This window comes from Struthio camelus, chromosome 22 (genome assembly GCF_040807025.1).
Source record: "Struthio camelus isolate bStrCam1 chromosome 22, bStrCam1.hap1, whole genome shotgun sequence".
Classification (NCBI taxonomy): Eukaryota; Metazoa; Chordata; class Aves; order Struthioniformes; family Struthionidae; genus Struthio; species Struthio camelus.
In genome coordinates, this window is record NC_090963.1 from 515,342 (window position 1) to 529,909 (window position 14,568).

At 59.5% G+C, this 14,568-nt stretch overlaps 1 protein-coding gene across 1 annotated transcript; it reads left to right on the top strand.

The window, feature by feature from the left end:
• Positions 1–5,291: 5,291 nt before the first annotated feature.
• On the top strand, positions 5,292–14,568 carry HTR3A (5-hydroxytryptamine receptor 3A). The gene is made up of 9 exons (XM_009670053.2): positions 5,292–5,374; positions 8,910–9,073; positions 9,241–9,285; positions 10,244–10,353; positions 11,108–11,277; positions 11,929–12,089; positions 12,500–12,710; positions 13,327–13,560; positions 14,161–14,568. The coding sequence occupies exons 1-9, from the start codon at positions 5,308–5,310 to the stop codon at positions 14,457–14,459; spliced, it is 1,461 nt and encodes a 486-aa protein (XP_009668348.2). The 5' UTR covers positions 5,292–5,307; the 3' UTR covers positions 14,460–14,568.

Consider the following 14,568-nt stretch of genomic DNA (forward strand, 5'->3'; position numbering starts at 1 on the left):
GCTGGTGGGCTACAACATCTTCAGAGCCAACGTGGCAGGCGAGCTGCCAGGCGCTGTGCCAGTACGCTGCTCGTCAGTGACTGCTGCTGGCTTGGGAACGCAGCTCCGCTCCCACCTCGTGCCCAAGCAGCAGCTGAAGCAAGGCAGCCTGGCCTGAACCGCTAACCCAAGTCATACCTGATACCCACCGAGCAGCAAGGGGCTCAATGTGTGCTGCTCGCTGAGTTAAAATACATGTGACTCATCCCTGCAGCTGTTTCAACTTGAATTCATTAAGCAGATGAGTAAATACTAGCAGCTTGCTACGAAAGCTCCTTTCTTCCCAGAGATGTGCTACAGCTGTTATCATTTGGTTGTCAGGCTCTCCAAATTGTTCCTCTCTCTCCCTTTGCCACAGGGGTCCTCTTCACAGCCTGTACGGCCCTCTTGGTCCTCAGGCTGTCCAAGTCCATCCTGCTGGTGAAATTCCTCCACCTGGGCAACGACCATGTGTGAGCCAGGGTCCTCTCCTGCTGTCGGGGAGGGGGGGCGATGGCGGGGGGTGTGCAGGAGGGCTGCTTGCCAGCCCGCCTCCCTTCGGTCTGCTCCGTGAGGATGTCGCCTGGGGCACGCGAAGGCTCCACCACCTAGGTCTCCGTTTGGCACCTGTGGTTAAGGCGCTCTGAAGGCTACAAAATGACTTTGCAAAACAGTTATTCCATTGAAGTGACATTTTCCTCTGCTTCTGCAGAGATTGTGCTGCCAGGAAGCAGCATGGCACTCATTTATCACAGGGCTGCTCCAAGGAGGTTAAAAACAAGTCAGTCTGGAGGAGATACCCTCTTATACCAAGAGCCAGGCTCGCGGGCATTACATCAAGCGTCGCTTTAGAGCGCTTTCCGCAGAGAGGTCTGAACTGTCCCCTCCGGCCCCCGCAGGACTTTCTGATGCTGATAATTGAGCAGTGAAATACAGTGGGGCCGCGGAAGAGCTCATCTGCCCGACTGGAGCGATGCCGGTTATTTACAGGCATTGCTCATTTTTGTTATTAAAGACGGCTACACAAGTTGGGGAAGTTTTCTTATGGCTCTAATAAAATCTTGTTTGCAAAGCACTGCCGCTCTAAGTTTACAGTCATTACATCAGCTGCATAATCACGTTCCCCCATAAAGATGAATAATGCAAACAAGCATCTCAGACGGAAAGGGCCGATCAGGTCAGCTCCTCGGCCTCCTGCTGATGTGCGATTACCCCGACGGGATGTTTCGCGAGCGCTTTGTCCTCGTGCAGCCTGTCGAGCGCTTTCCCCGAGAAGGCGGAAATGCTGCTTGCCGGAGACGCGTACCCACAAGGGGGGAAAAAATGACTGTTTTACTCAGAGCATTGGTCAAGTCCCTGGAAACATCGCTATTTGCTCTTCTGTTGCTGTTTCCGAGTCACCTACTCAGTTTAGCGATGCCCCGAGGCCAAGGCGCCCATCAGGGCCGCGGTCGGTCACGGTGCCGGGTGGCGGCGCCGCCTCCGGCCCAGCACCTGCTGCCAGCCTGGCCGAGCCCGCCGGGCAGCTCGCCCGCGGGGCCTGGGCGGCGCGGAGCACCCGCGGCACGGCGGCAGCCCTGCGGCCATCTCACGCCGCGCGCAGTTCGGGGCCGGCTGCCGGAGCGCCGCCCCGGCGCTCCCTGGGTTTCGAGGCTTTGAGGGGCTGCGCCGCGCGCGCCCGAGAGCCGGGAGAAGGGTGCTGCCCCCGCTCGCCCGGCGGCTCAGCCCGCCCGCCGAGGCCTGCCCAGGGCTCCTCGCGGCCCGGGCCTGCGGGGCCTCCACAGCCGCCCAGCCTCCGGGAAGGCCAGCCTGCTCGCTGAACTAAATTAAAGGCCAAGCCAAGACAACAGATCCCTCTGCGGCTGCTATCCTTCAAAAACCTATTAGCCTTTATGGGCAGCTGTCTCCATATAAACAAGAAATGGCTCCGTGCTCTGCAGTTTGCAAACTGCCGCTTTGCCAGCGCCTCCTCTGTGACCTCCCGCCCCGCTGCCCGGGCTCGGCCCCCGCTGCCGCCCCGTCCCGGCCGCAGCCGCCCTGGTTCAGCCCTCCGCAGCGGCTCGGCCCGCCCGGCCGGCCTGGAGAAAAGGCGATAGGAAAACCAGGAAAAATTGAGAAAATACAGGCCGTCCGGCGAGGCCCGCAGCGGGGCTGCGCTGGTGCAGCACCCCCTGCGAGAGCCCCCCGCCGCCGCCGCCGCCGCGCGCAGCCCCCGAGCTGCGGTTCCCGAAGCGCGCGGGGGCTTCGCGCCGCGGCGGGGTCCGGCCCCGCGCGGGGGGACGGCCGGCAGCCCCGCCGGGGCCGTTTACGGGCGGGAGAGGAGGCTTCGCCCGGGAAGCGGGGCGCCCGCGCTGAGCCGCCAGAAGCACCGGATGCCAAGCGCTTCGATTCTCAGAAAAGCAATTACTGTGCAGCAGATTACAGAGCTAATAAAATCCCATTATACCATTTCAGAAAGTAAATCTGATCTGGATGCTGCCAATTTATATCAGACGTCCCACAAAAAGTCCCGTAAGAGCCCCCAGCGCACAGACTGTGTGTGTGCACGCGTGTAATACCAGGCTGCAATAGATCACACTAATTAGATATCCGATAACGGACGGGCTGGAAGGAGCTACGTTAAAATCGCTTTAAGATGAAGCCGCGAAACCCAAGGGAGCGCGCGGAGCGAACGAAGCTGCTGCGGAGGCAGCCGGTGCACCGGTGCCCACCGCATCGGGTGGCCGCGGCCCGCGGCGCCGGCTCCCGCGCGGCGCTGGCTGCCGCGAGCCCGGGGCCGTCCGGCCGCCCCGGGCGCTCCCCGGCGCGGCAGAGCAGGCCACGGTCCCCAGCCCGCGCCGGCCCTGCCCTGCCCGTGATTTTTATTACCCAGATTCAATAACGGCAAACAGCTCCGAGCTGTCTGCGCTCCCCGGGAGGTGACTTACCGTCCGCTAACAGAGCCGAGAAATCAAATTAGCCCCGGCTTTGCACTCTCTCTTTGCCTGACACGACTATTGGCAGCCGAGGGGGAGTTCATCAGGGCCGCGCACTAATTCTTATCTTGTTTAAGTGACTCCGCGCTGCCATCTGATGCGATTTGCACCGTGCCGCCGCCACAGGCTCCGATTCCTGCCTCTGCGCCTCGCCACCAGGCCCGTTAATGGGAAGTTCCTCCAGGGAAAGCTGCGCTGGCGCGCTGCCCGCAAGCCTTGAAGCAGCAGCAGCAACAGCCGGAGCAAACCCCCAGCCAGCAAGAAGGCCCAGCCGGCGGAGAAGCGGCGCCTCGCACCGCCCGGCGCCCGCCGTGGACAGGCACCTCCGGGCTTCGAGCGCTTCCGTTCAGCACCCGGGCGCGCGCTTCTCCACCGCAGCCTGCGTTACAGCGCAGGCGACAGAGGAAAAGTAGCACCGTGGCCACGCTCGACGCGCTGGGGGAAGAAAGGCGCTGTGGACGCCAGCGGCACCCAGGACCGAGGCTGTAAATTCGAGCGCACGACTGCAGAGAGCACCCGAGCGGCACGTTGCTGCTTTGCATCACCTGGGACCAGCTGTTGCTGGCGGCCTGGTTTGCTCAGAGCCATGGGGTATTTGCTCAGCGCACGGCGTGAGGCTGCCGGGGTGGAGGGAGGCGCGCTGGGAGCGCGCGGGGCGCAGGGAGCGGGGAGCGCGCGGCCGGGCGAGGGCTGATCCCCAGGCCCCGCGGCCGGGGCGGGCACCCGTCTCCTGCCAGGCGGGCGCTGGCTCTGGGAACCCACAGCCTTCGGTCTCTGAAACCGCCTGCGCAAATGCAGATTGTTTCGATGAAAATAAAACATTGTTTTGGCTCGTGTTAGAAATTCCCCCCTCAAACCCGAACCTTTGCTTTTATGGAAACGCGCTGCCTGTGACCGACGTGACTAACTGCTGCAAGGCCTGTCCTGGAGCCACGGCCCTTGGGCCGGGGCGGGGGGGGTTGACTCCAGCTGTAAAACTGCATGAAGCTGCCCAGCTTTCAAAGTTCCTCCTTTTTTCCCCTAAAGAACAATAAATCTATTAAGAAAATCAGGAAGTGCATATAACCAAGGGGGTTAGAAAGGGCCTCCAGCACCCGTTCGGTCCCCCCGCTGCATCGGTGACCATGGCCAGAGCGCTTTTCCGGTGAGCCTGCCTGCAGTCACGTGCAGGGGAACGGGGCAAAGCCTTGCCCAAGCACAGAGGAGTCGCGTTTGCCGGCTCTCCTCTACTGGAGCGTGCAGCCAGTCCCGCCCCATCACGAAGCATCTGCTCTTCCTTCCCGCTGAGCGTTTTCCAGCTCTCCCTTTGCCCTCCGCGATGTTTCACACGCCCACTGAACCGCTCCTTTCTCTGCCGACAGACCCCTTTCCACCCCTGCTGCGGCCTGGCTTCAGGCGCGCCCTTCTCCCCTCTGCCCCGGCGCGCGGGAAGGAGACGGGCCCGTCCCTCCCCGGGGCTGCAGCACCTGCATGGACGCTTCGTGGCCAAAGCAGTGAACTCCACAAGGAGGTAGCTGGCTGTTTTAAGTCCCCGTTGCCATCAGGCCAGTTCTTTGGCTAACTCTCCGAGCTGGCAAAACAAAACGGGTTTGCACGTTGCGCCCCCGAGCAGGCCTGGTGCCACGGCAGTGGGCTGCGCCGCCTCAGTCTAGCGGCCAGGGTGCAACCGGGCTGCGGCGCCTGCCCAGCCGGCTGTCCCGACGCAGCGGTTTCTTGGTTGGAGGCCAATCGCAGTTGCCCGGCTGAGCCATCCGTGAGCCATCCTGGCCATGGGCCGTAACGCGGCCGGGTCGCCCACGTGCACAGGCACCCGCGCGATGCACGCCGCAATAGCGCAATGAACTTTCTTTCAGAAACCCTCACTCTGCTTTCGTCCACTGCCCTAACAGAAATAAGGCGACGTTATCCCCGTTACGTTGCGATGTCGGCATCAGGACGTCTATCTGTAAGCAAAGCTCCGGAGATGCTCCCCGCCTCGCGGCGCCGCTGCGGTGCTGCCCGGGAGCGCGCTGCCTGGCGGCAATCAGCCGGGGCGCCTTCCCTTCCCATCCTCCCAGCCTGAAACTTGATGCAGCCGAGGAGGCTGATTGCAAGATTAATTACGCATTTTCAAAAACCTGACGGCTGGGGGAAAGTGAGCAAAAAGGGCTGCTGCTCTCCTGGCGAGGCTGGCTTTCCCGCAGAGGAGAGGACAGGGAGAGCCGGCTGGGGAGGGCGGCGCGGGCGAGCGGCAGCGGCTGAGGACCGGAGCGCTCGCTTCGCCGTGCGGCGCTGCTGGGCAAGGAGCGGAGAGGGCGCCCTGCGCTGCGAGACCATGGCGGGCGCCGCGCTCCGGGCGCCCTTCACCCTGCTGCTGCTCACCGCAGTGCTGCAAAATGAAGGTAAGGCAACTTAGGGGGAGGCTGGAAAGGCTGGGGGAGAATCGGGCGTTTTCTGGTACTGAAAGATGTGTTGGAAATCCTTCCTAGAAACCTAGCAGCTGTACATAGCATGCGAAAGCTACGTTTTTTCAAAAGACATACTGTGCTTGAAAAGCTACCTACCTGGGAGAGAACAAGCATGGGCTGCCCCTGAGACACTGCCTGTCTGCGCAGAGCTGGTGGCACCAGCTACTAGAGGGAGCAGAGCTGGTGTCTGCGGTAACAGGATATTGCAACCCAGCGCTCGAATTTTGGGCTCGTCGGTACAAGGCTTCGAAGTGCTTCCAAAGCCTTCAGTGTCTGAGCCGGTTCAGATGGGAAAGCCTAAGAGAGAGAAACAGCATAGGCTGTCTGTCTGTCTCTGTTTGGAACCTGTTGCCTTAGCACTTAATCTGATAAATGCATTTCACTAATAATGTTTCAGCCCTCATAACGCAGAGCTGAGGTTTTTTGGACGATAATGCGCAGAGATGATGCTGTAGCTATAGTTTATGACCAGAGCTCCACACAGCGCAAAAGTAACCATGAACCTCTTAGTGAGCAACTATTAGTTTCATCGCTCACCTTCCTTGGGCAATGGTAGAAAAATCACGGCACCATTTTGCACCAGTGCAACTGCAAGTTCTCGGCAGGTTTGTAACTCAGATCCGTGGACGCGCTGCAGACAGGTTGGAGAGTCCACGTTAAAGCGGAGGAGTGATGCCAGGGCGAGGGGAGGTGACGGGGATCCCCGCGGCGCGGCGTGGCGCAGCTCACGGGGCACCAGGGACCGCGGGAGACGGGTGGCAGCTGCTGCCGGCGATTGCCCCCGGTCCCAGCCGGATGCGGTGCTTCACATCACAATGCGCCTCCAGGCATCTCGCTCCCGCCCGCGGGCCGCTGCTGCAGGGAGCAAGTGTAGAAAACACCTGGAAGGGGGGAAACAGCCTTTCTATTTAGTGCTACGGGCCCAAAGAAACGAGCCTCTGCTTTCCCTCGCCCTCCCTCAAAGATATCTCAGCAAAAGGAAAAAATAAGGCAGCGACTGCCTCGCGCCGGTAGAGGCTGCCGCGGAGAAATCGATGGCAACCGGATGGGTGGGAGGCAGCTTTGGCCAATGCTTTTTGTTTTTTGGTAGAAAAATCAAAGCAAATCCACACCCACGGAAGATGTGGGCTGTGCAGGCGATTTCTGGAGCATGTGTGTTGATCTCACCGTAGTTCAGCTGAAGGGAATAAGCCAGAAAAAGACAAATACTTTGCCCTGAATTTTTTTTTTTTAATTTAACAATTGGATTTTTTTTAAAAAACAGTCCACGCCACACTTTATGCCATTTGCATTGCGGTGCTTCAGAAACTCAGTGAGGAAAAATTTATTGCAGGACAAAATAAACATTTAACTGGGTTGACTGGAGGCTTTTTCTGCTGTTTTTAACTTTCTGAGCATCGGTTTTTGAGCTACGGCATATCAGTCAGCAAGGACCCACCCATCTGTCCAGCTGAGGGCAGCAGCCAGGGAGCAGCCAAGGCGCCCCGCTGCGGCTGGGACAGCGCGGGGGGCAGAGCTGCGGCCAGCGGGCTGTGGGCTGGGCTGGACACGGTCTCCACCAGCCACGCGCGGACTGGGATGCCCGCCCGCATCCCTCGTCCCAGCCAAACCCTCTCCCTGCAGAGCAATTTTTCGCCGCCACCAACCCCCCCCCCCCCGGAGCCGCTTGGCAGCGGGAGCCCGAACAGGCAGCGCCCGCCGCGGCTCCACGGCCGCTTGGCAGAGAGGGGTGCACCGGCGGCGGCGCCCGCTTGCCCCCCGCCACCCTGACGACGCTGCCCGGCCGCCGCGCTCCCGCAGACCTGGCCCGACTAGGCGGAGGGGGCCCGGGCGCCGGCCCTGCCGGCGAGCAGAGCTGCAGGCGAGGCGGTGCAGCCTCGGCTCGGGCCGCCGCCGCCGCAGCCAGGGCCGCCGCGCTGAAAGCAATCAGCCACGCGCCTAACGCTCGCAGCGCTGGCAGAGACACCCTTTCCCCAGGAAGCAGATGCCCAGCCACCAAGACGCCTAATTGTTGCCCACCGCTCCTCTTTAGTGAGTTCAGTCCTGTCTGCAGGTGCCAGACCGACAACACAGAGCCGCCGCCGCCGCCGCGGCCCCGCTCTGCGGCGGGGCGATGTGGTGCCGCGGCCGCACGCGCCGCCGTGCCGCTTCCTGCCTCTGCCCGGCACGGGGCAAGGCGCCGGGGCGGACGCAGCCGGGCCGCGCTGCCAGGCCGCAGCCACCCGCCGGCCTTCGCCCCCTCGCTTCTGCTGGGCCCACGGGCGCCAGGGCGGCACGCGCACACGCGCGCGTCCCGTAACAGCCGCGCTTTGCCAAGGGCGGCCGCTGCCGGGCGCTCCATTTTCAGGCTCTCTCTAGGGTTTCAAGAGCGACGCGGGGACCGGCCGGCGCAAAGGCCGGCGCGAGGGGCAGCGTGTCTCTGGCGAGCCGGGACGGCGCGGCCGGAGCTCTGCCCGCTGCTGACGGGCACCCCGCCGGGTCGCAGTGGCGTCAGCTCTGCGGAGGCCCGCGGGGCCGGAGGGACCCTCAGCCTGCATCGCCGCCCTGTCGCCAGGCCCCGCGGGGCAGCAGGGGAGCGGCCACGCGCCCGGGAGGGCGACGAAGCCCACGCGCCGCAGGACGCGCCGTCGGCTACTCGGGCTGCCAGGGCTTGAGGCAGCGCCCGTCAGAGCCACGGGCGAAGGAGGAGCAGCACACGGATGCATGGGGGTGGCGAAGATGGGCGAGGGAACAGCTATCTGACCGACAGCCAAAAACCCCAGCTGTCCTGCGCTGGCTTTCCAAGAGAAACTCCGACTGCAGCAGCTTTGGCCAGCAGCGCTTGGAAGCATCTGCCACACACAAAGCACGCGGGGGCCTGATCCAAAGCCCAGCGGCGTACATGGCAAGCCCCGCTGAGATTAATGCCTATCTCATTAAAGATTAATGACATTAACCTTTTTTTTTTTCCTGTCGTAGATAGATTTTGTTCTTTTTCATTCCACAACAAATGAATTTAGCATCCTGGTTCATCTTTAACAGTGGCTTTCTCCAGCCTCGTAGTACAGAAAAAGCACTCATGAAAATAACAGTGATGAGAGAAGTTTTCTCAGGGCAGTGGTTCTCTCACAGTGTCCCACTGCCGCTGTTCGGAGATCCTGACACCAGCCTCGGAGAAGGGGAAGGTGACAGCTCTTCAGACGTTACCTTGCAGGGTGGGTGCCGAGAAGAGCCAGGGGAAGGTCACAGAGAAATCTGTGTATGTCGTAGGAGGAGATATTAATAAAGCATTAGATCACGTTTCTTGGTGGCAGTCTTGTTCCCATCAAGCTACTGGCACTTTGACTGGAAAATCCCATCCCCAAGAGCAAGCAAGGTGTGCTACCTAGCCATGCCCTGCGCTCTGTGACAGGCTGCAGGCCAATTGCAGGCTCGAGGACATCTGCACCAGGTCAAATCCATGACAAAGCTTTCTCCTTCTCCCTCTTAGCTACCCTGGCAGGGAGCAGGACGCCAGGCCCCAGCAAGCCTGCCCTGCTCCGGCTCTCCGACTACCTGCTGGCTCACTATGAGAAAGGCGTTCGGCCAGTTCGAGACTGGCGAACGACGACCAACGTGGCCATCGATGTCATGGTGTACGCCATTCTCAGTGTGGTGAGTCCGCCGCCGCTGCCCCGTGCTGCTTTGCCCAGGACAATGACCTGTGCGCAAATGCTTCCCCACAGCGTCTCTTCACCTGCACCAGCAGCAGCTGGAGGTAACACTGGGGGCAGGCGCAACGCCCTTGGCCAATCATGTACCCTCTTTCCTTATTTCTACAGGATGAAAAAAACCAGGTGCTGACCACATACATCTGGTACAGACAGGTGAGCAGATGAGACCTCCCCAACGCCCCCCCCCCCCCCAATCGCCAGGGCCCGTGCAGACCCCGGCTGTCACCCCCAGGGCTGAGCACTCGCAGTGACACACGTTTCTCCAAGCGCGACGTGCAGGGCTGCTTTCTGCAGAGATCACTCGTGTGGCCCCGAGGGAGAGCAGGCTGCCTGCCCTCGCTGAAAGGGGCTCACGTACACGTGAGGAAGGCAAGCTATCGCCCCGCAGCGCTGACGTTTGCCCAGCTCGGTGTCCCAGCTTCTGTCACCAGGCAAGGGTCCTGGCCTGATGGCTCCTTGGAAAATTGGGAACAGCTGCTTTGGGTACACAAGAAAGGTGCTGAACTGAACAGAAAAGAAGATCTCCTTTGCACCCACATAGCGCTGACTCCCCCTTTGCCCAGACGTAGCAGCCTCACCTCTTCAGCTATCTACTTGCCTCGGTGTTCTCCATTCCTTATGACTCTGCCTAGTTAGCAGGTCAGCTAATTCACCTTCAGGTGAGGATGCAACCCACAAACTCCCTGGGGCACAGTCAGAGCCACACGGTCTCAAGAGGATGAGGGAAATGCGGATTTGCTCTAGCCCCAGAGGAGATGCATGTAGGGACCGTGCTGTCTCCCAGGGACAGCTAGCCCCCTGGGATGGCGAAGGTTTCTCCACGAACACGTACCTGGACGCTAATGTCCCAGCCTGGTATAGTGAAGTCGGACCCATCACAAGGGGTAACAAGGCTTCTGCAGGGGATGAAACTCAAGTGTTACAGATGCAGCTTTCATACTTCATGCTTTACATGGTTGGGCAGGGGTGATAATGAGAAGCAGGCTTCCCTTCCTCTGAAGCACGGCATTTCAGATTCATTTCCACGGCAGAGGACTAACACAGCGTTTGTATCTGGAAAGGGCTGGAACTGACCTTGATCTCCAAGTCCCCTTTTGTCTTGCCCCTGCAGCACTGGATCGATGAGTTTCTTCAGTGGGACCCAGCGCACTTTGACAACGTCACGCACATCTCCCTCCCCACTGAGAGCATCTGGGTGCCCGACATCCTCATCAACGAGTTGTAAGTGCAGCAAAACTCTTGAGTTCTCCTCATTGTTTTGCATGGGACCACGAAAGCAAGCCTGGGGATTTAATTCTCCTCTCCCAACATGAGCACACACATGCACTTCACCTCTCGCTTTGTATTCCCAGCACAGAACTGGCAGTAGCCCCACATCCGGTAAGCTGCAGATGGGGAAACGGCTTGGGAGTTGGGACATTTCCAATGCTGGCTAACCATAAACATTTGTAATTACCCACACTGCGCTGGGGGGGGTGGAATTCAGATATTTGGAGAAAGGCTTTGTTAAGGAAGCACAATGCAAGGGCAGCTGCAGAGCTGCCAGCCCTTCCCGCAAAGCAAGCCATTGTCCTTCCCCTCCCCCAGCTCCCGCTAGCATTTAAGGTGTTTTCACAGTCTCGTGCTGCAACCACCCTTAAACCCACCGAGTCGCTGCAACCACCCTTAAACCCACCGAGCGTGCCAAAAGGCAAAGGCACAAAAGCTCCTTGGGCTGGTCTTGGAGAGGCCAACTGCATGGGGAGCATCGCACTGCTCCGAGGTAGGCATGCCAGCACAGGGTGGAGAGCTCACTTCCCAACCCTTTTGTCCAGCCTCGAGTTACTTCCAAAAAAGCTCAGCAGAATAGCATGGCAACTTCCCAGCTCCTGTGCCATCACCGTCCCAGATGCACCTCACCAGGAGGAGCCCGTTCTGTCCTCAGTTGTGTCCAAAGCCCTCCCTAGCCTCGGTCTCTGCTCCTTGTGCCTTTCAGTGTGGATGTTGGAAAGTCCCCCGACATCCCCTACGTCTATGTTCACCACTATGGAGAAGTCCGGAACCTCAAACCCATCCAGGTGATGACTGCCTGCAGCCTGGATATCTACAATTTCCCCTTTGATGTCCAGAACTGCTCCCTCACCTTCACTAGCTGGCTGCACAACAGTAAGTGCCAGGACCTCTGCAGCTGTGGGCCCTGCCTGGGGGGGGGGGGAGGGGAGGTGGGCCTTGGGAAGGGGAAACAAGGCAGGGACGGGGCGGCAACCTGCTCCTGCTGGAGAAGGGTTACCAAGCTGTTGCAAAATGCACTAGGCATTGATGCAGTTGTTTTGGTGGGGAGCTGGGCCTTGCCTCCACTGGGTTGTGCTGACACAGGCAGGGGGAGCTTGGCAGGGCCAAGAGTGTTCCTGAGGCACCTAGGGAGCAAAGAGGAGACACGGAGGACAGTGAGGGGTGCACGACTGCCCCTACCTCCTGGCAAAGCCAGGCCTGGTTTGTTCACCCTGAGGCTGCTGCCACTCCTCTGCACTGGGGCACTGAGGCAGGCACTGCACCAGTCGTCTTCAGGACAGGAGCTGGTGAGGAGAGGCATCATGAAGCAAGTGTGTCTCCCATATGTTAACTCGATGCAGACGATGCATCATCCCTCTAGATGGCCCTAGTGGATAGGGAATGTATGCAGCCCAACTGCTCCACAAGTGCAAGGAGAGAGGAGACATACTGCCCTGCATGGAGGCGTTCAGTGCTCCTGGACTCGTACAGCTGGCGTGGAGCGTACCCACACTTCTGTCCTCACCTCTCTTCTGCCCCCGATAGTCCGTGACCTCAACCTCTCGCTGTGGCGGCAACCGGAGCTGGTGAAATTCGACAAGAGTGTCTTCATGAACCAGGGCGAGTGGGAGCTGCTCTATGTACTCAGCCACTTCCAGGAGTTCAGTGTTGAGGGCAGCGACAGCTATGCCGAGATGAAATTCTATGTAAGGGCCTTCGCCTCATCAAGCCGCTGGAGGTGGAGGGAGGGAAGAGAAACGCCGCATTGCGGGAGACAAATGCCACCTACTCTGCTTTGGCCACTGCTGGTCTCAGAGATGAGGCACTAACGCGTGCTTTTGCCCTCAAGAGCAATTCGGTCCAGTTCCCATAGCTTCATAACCGAGGTGCTCCATGCTGGCAGTGCCTCCACCAGCTAGCACTGCTCCTGCCTGGGAGCAGGAGGCCCCTGGAGCTGCGGCCCCTTCAGAGCACCCTTCAGCTGGCTCCATTAACTCTCGGGTCCGCACTCCGTTCTTGCCTGGCTTCGTAGGGAGTCACGCCACCTCCAGTCTTCATTTCAAATGGGGCTCTTCCCTGCGATAAACCCTTCCTGTCTCTCCCTCTGTCCTGGCAGGTAGTTATCCGGAGACGTCCCCTCTTCTATGCTGTCAGCCTGCTGCTCCCCAGTAGCTTCTTGATGGTTATGGACATTGTGGGCTTCTACCTACCTCCCAACAGCGGCGAGAGGGTCTCTTTCAAGATCACCCTCTTGCTGGGCTACTCGGTCTTCCTAATCATTGTCTCTGACACGCTTCCAGCTACTGCTATTGGCACCCCATTGATAGGTATGGCAGAGCTCCTGGACCCAGCCAGCAGTGGGGCAACAGCTCAAGACACATGCTTTACATGGTGGGAGCCCAGTGTTCATCCCCTTCTCTGCTACCAGGGTCAGGACAGTGCCCAGCGATGATGGAACGAGGCCTATCCCTCTAGGACAGGGATGCTAGAGAAATCAGAGCGGGGGCGGTTCAGCTCAGATAGAGAAACTCCACCAGAACTAGAGAAGCAAGAGGTGGAAGAGCTGGGTCAGGACAACTGGGGACTGTGAAAGGAACTCAAGCCTTGGGGTACCAAAGTGGTGACTGCACACCACTGACAGAGCTGCATGGGAGCTCAAGGCCTGGCCCAGCACAGGTGCAGAGAGAGATGGGTCTTAAGGGCTCTGTCAGAGCTGCTCAGAGGTACAAATGGTGTCCCACTGACTGGAGGGAGCTGGCGTGCAAAGCAAACCTGTACAGCAGTTGTGGGCCTGGAGCAGCAGGAGTTGCTGCACTGTACAAAGACTGAAGCTCTCCTAGAGAAGTGGGCAGGGATTATTTGTTCAGGCCCTGTCTGCTCTATGCATGAGTCTAGAGAATGTGCCAGCCTTGCAGGCTACTCACCTCACTGACTTTTCCTCAGGCATCTATTTTGTGGTGTGCATGGCATTGCTCGTCATCAGCCTCACAGAGACCATCCTCATTGTGTGCCTAGTGCACAAGCAGGACCTGCAGCCACACGTCCCTGACTGGGTGAAGCACTTGTTGCTGGAACGAGCCACCGTCCTGCTCTGTATCCGGGACAGGAACCAATTCAGCCACAGCAGGGCACAGAGCTCAGACATCTCCAGGCACGTGGAGAACAATGGCAGCACAGGTAAGGGCTGGACACAGAGTTTGCATGAAGAGCAGAAGAGGACTGGGCCCCAGGTAGGCATTAGCCCCAAAGTAGTCTAACTGCAAATTCCTAGAATTTGCAAAATTTTCAGATTTCCAGTTGACTTGTGTCTTCTCTATTGGAGCTCTGAGCAACAGAAACAGACATCCCACATCCCTCTCTCAGGAGGGCCCCACACAGATTCCCTATCATGCCCGGAGGAGTGTGACGGGGCACAGCACAGGTGCACCCAGCGCTGCTGGAGTTACACCAGTGCCAGGGCGAGACTGTCTGAAACCTGTATTTCACAAACTCCTCCTCTCTCCAGAGCCCAATCCCCTGTCCTGGCCCAAGTGTTAGCCAAACCGGAGCCTTCCTTTCCTCCAAGCCAAATTCAACCCTTTTACCATCCAAGCTCCCATGCATGCCCCCTGAGCTGTGTTTCCAGCAGTCTAAGGAGTGGGCGGCAGGGCTAGTTTCAGCATGGCTCATGCCTGGCAATCCAGACATTGAACTAATGTGCAGAAAGCGAGGTGTGAGCAGCCTTCCCAGCTCCCCATCTTAACAGATTTTTCTTGCTTCCTTCTCTTGACCATGCAGCCAAGCTGAACCACTACAGTGGTGAGGATCCCCGGGAGTGCGAGGTGGCAGCAGGCCCTAGGCCCATGCCTGCCTTTCCCACTGAGGCTGAAGGCTCTCCGCTCATGCACAGCATCCTGCGTGAGATCACCACCATCCGCCAGTTCCTTGAGAAACAAGAGGAGTTTCATGATGTGGCCCGCGAGTGGCTGCAAGTGGGCTATGTGTTGGATGTCCTGCTCTTCCGGGCATACCTGGTGGCTGTCCTGGCCTACAGTGTCACGCTGGGCACCCTCTGGTCTGTGTGGCAGCATGCCTAAGCTGTGCCTGCCCTTCAGGGCGGGAGCAATGGGGATCTCGGGTGCTGCCTCACAACCGGGGGCCGCTCCCCAGTTCCCACGCTCAGACTCACCGACGCTTTCTGACCAC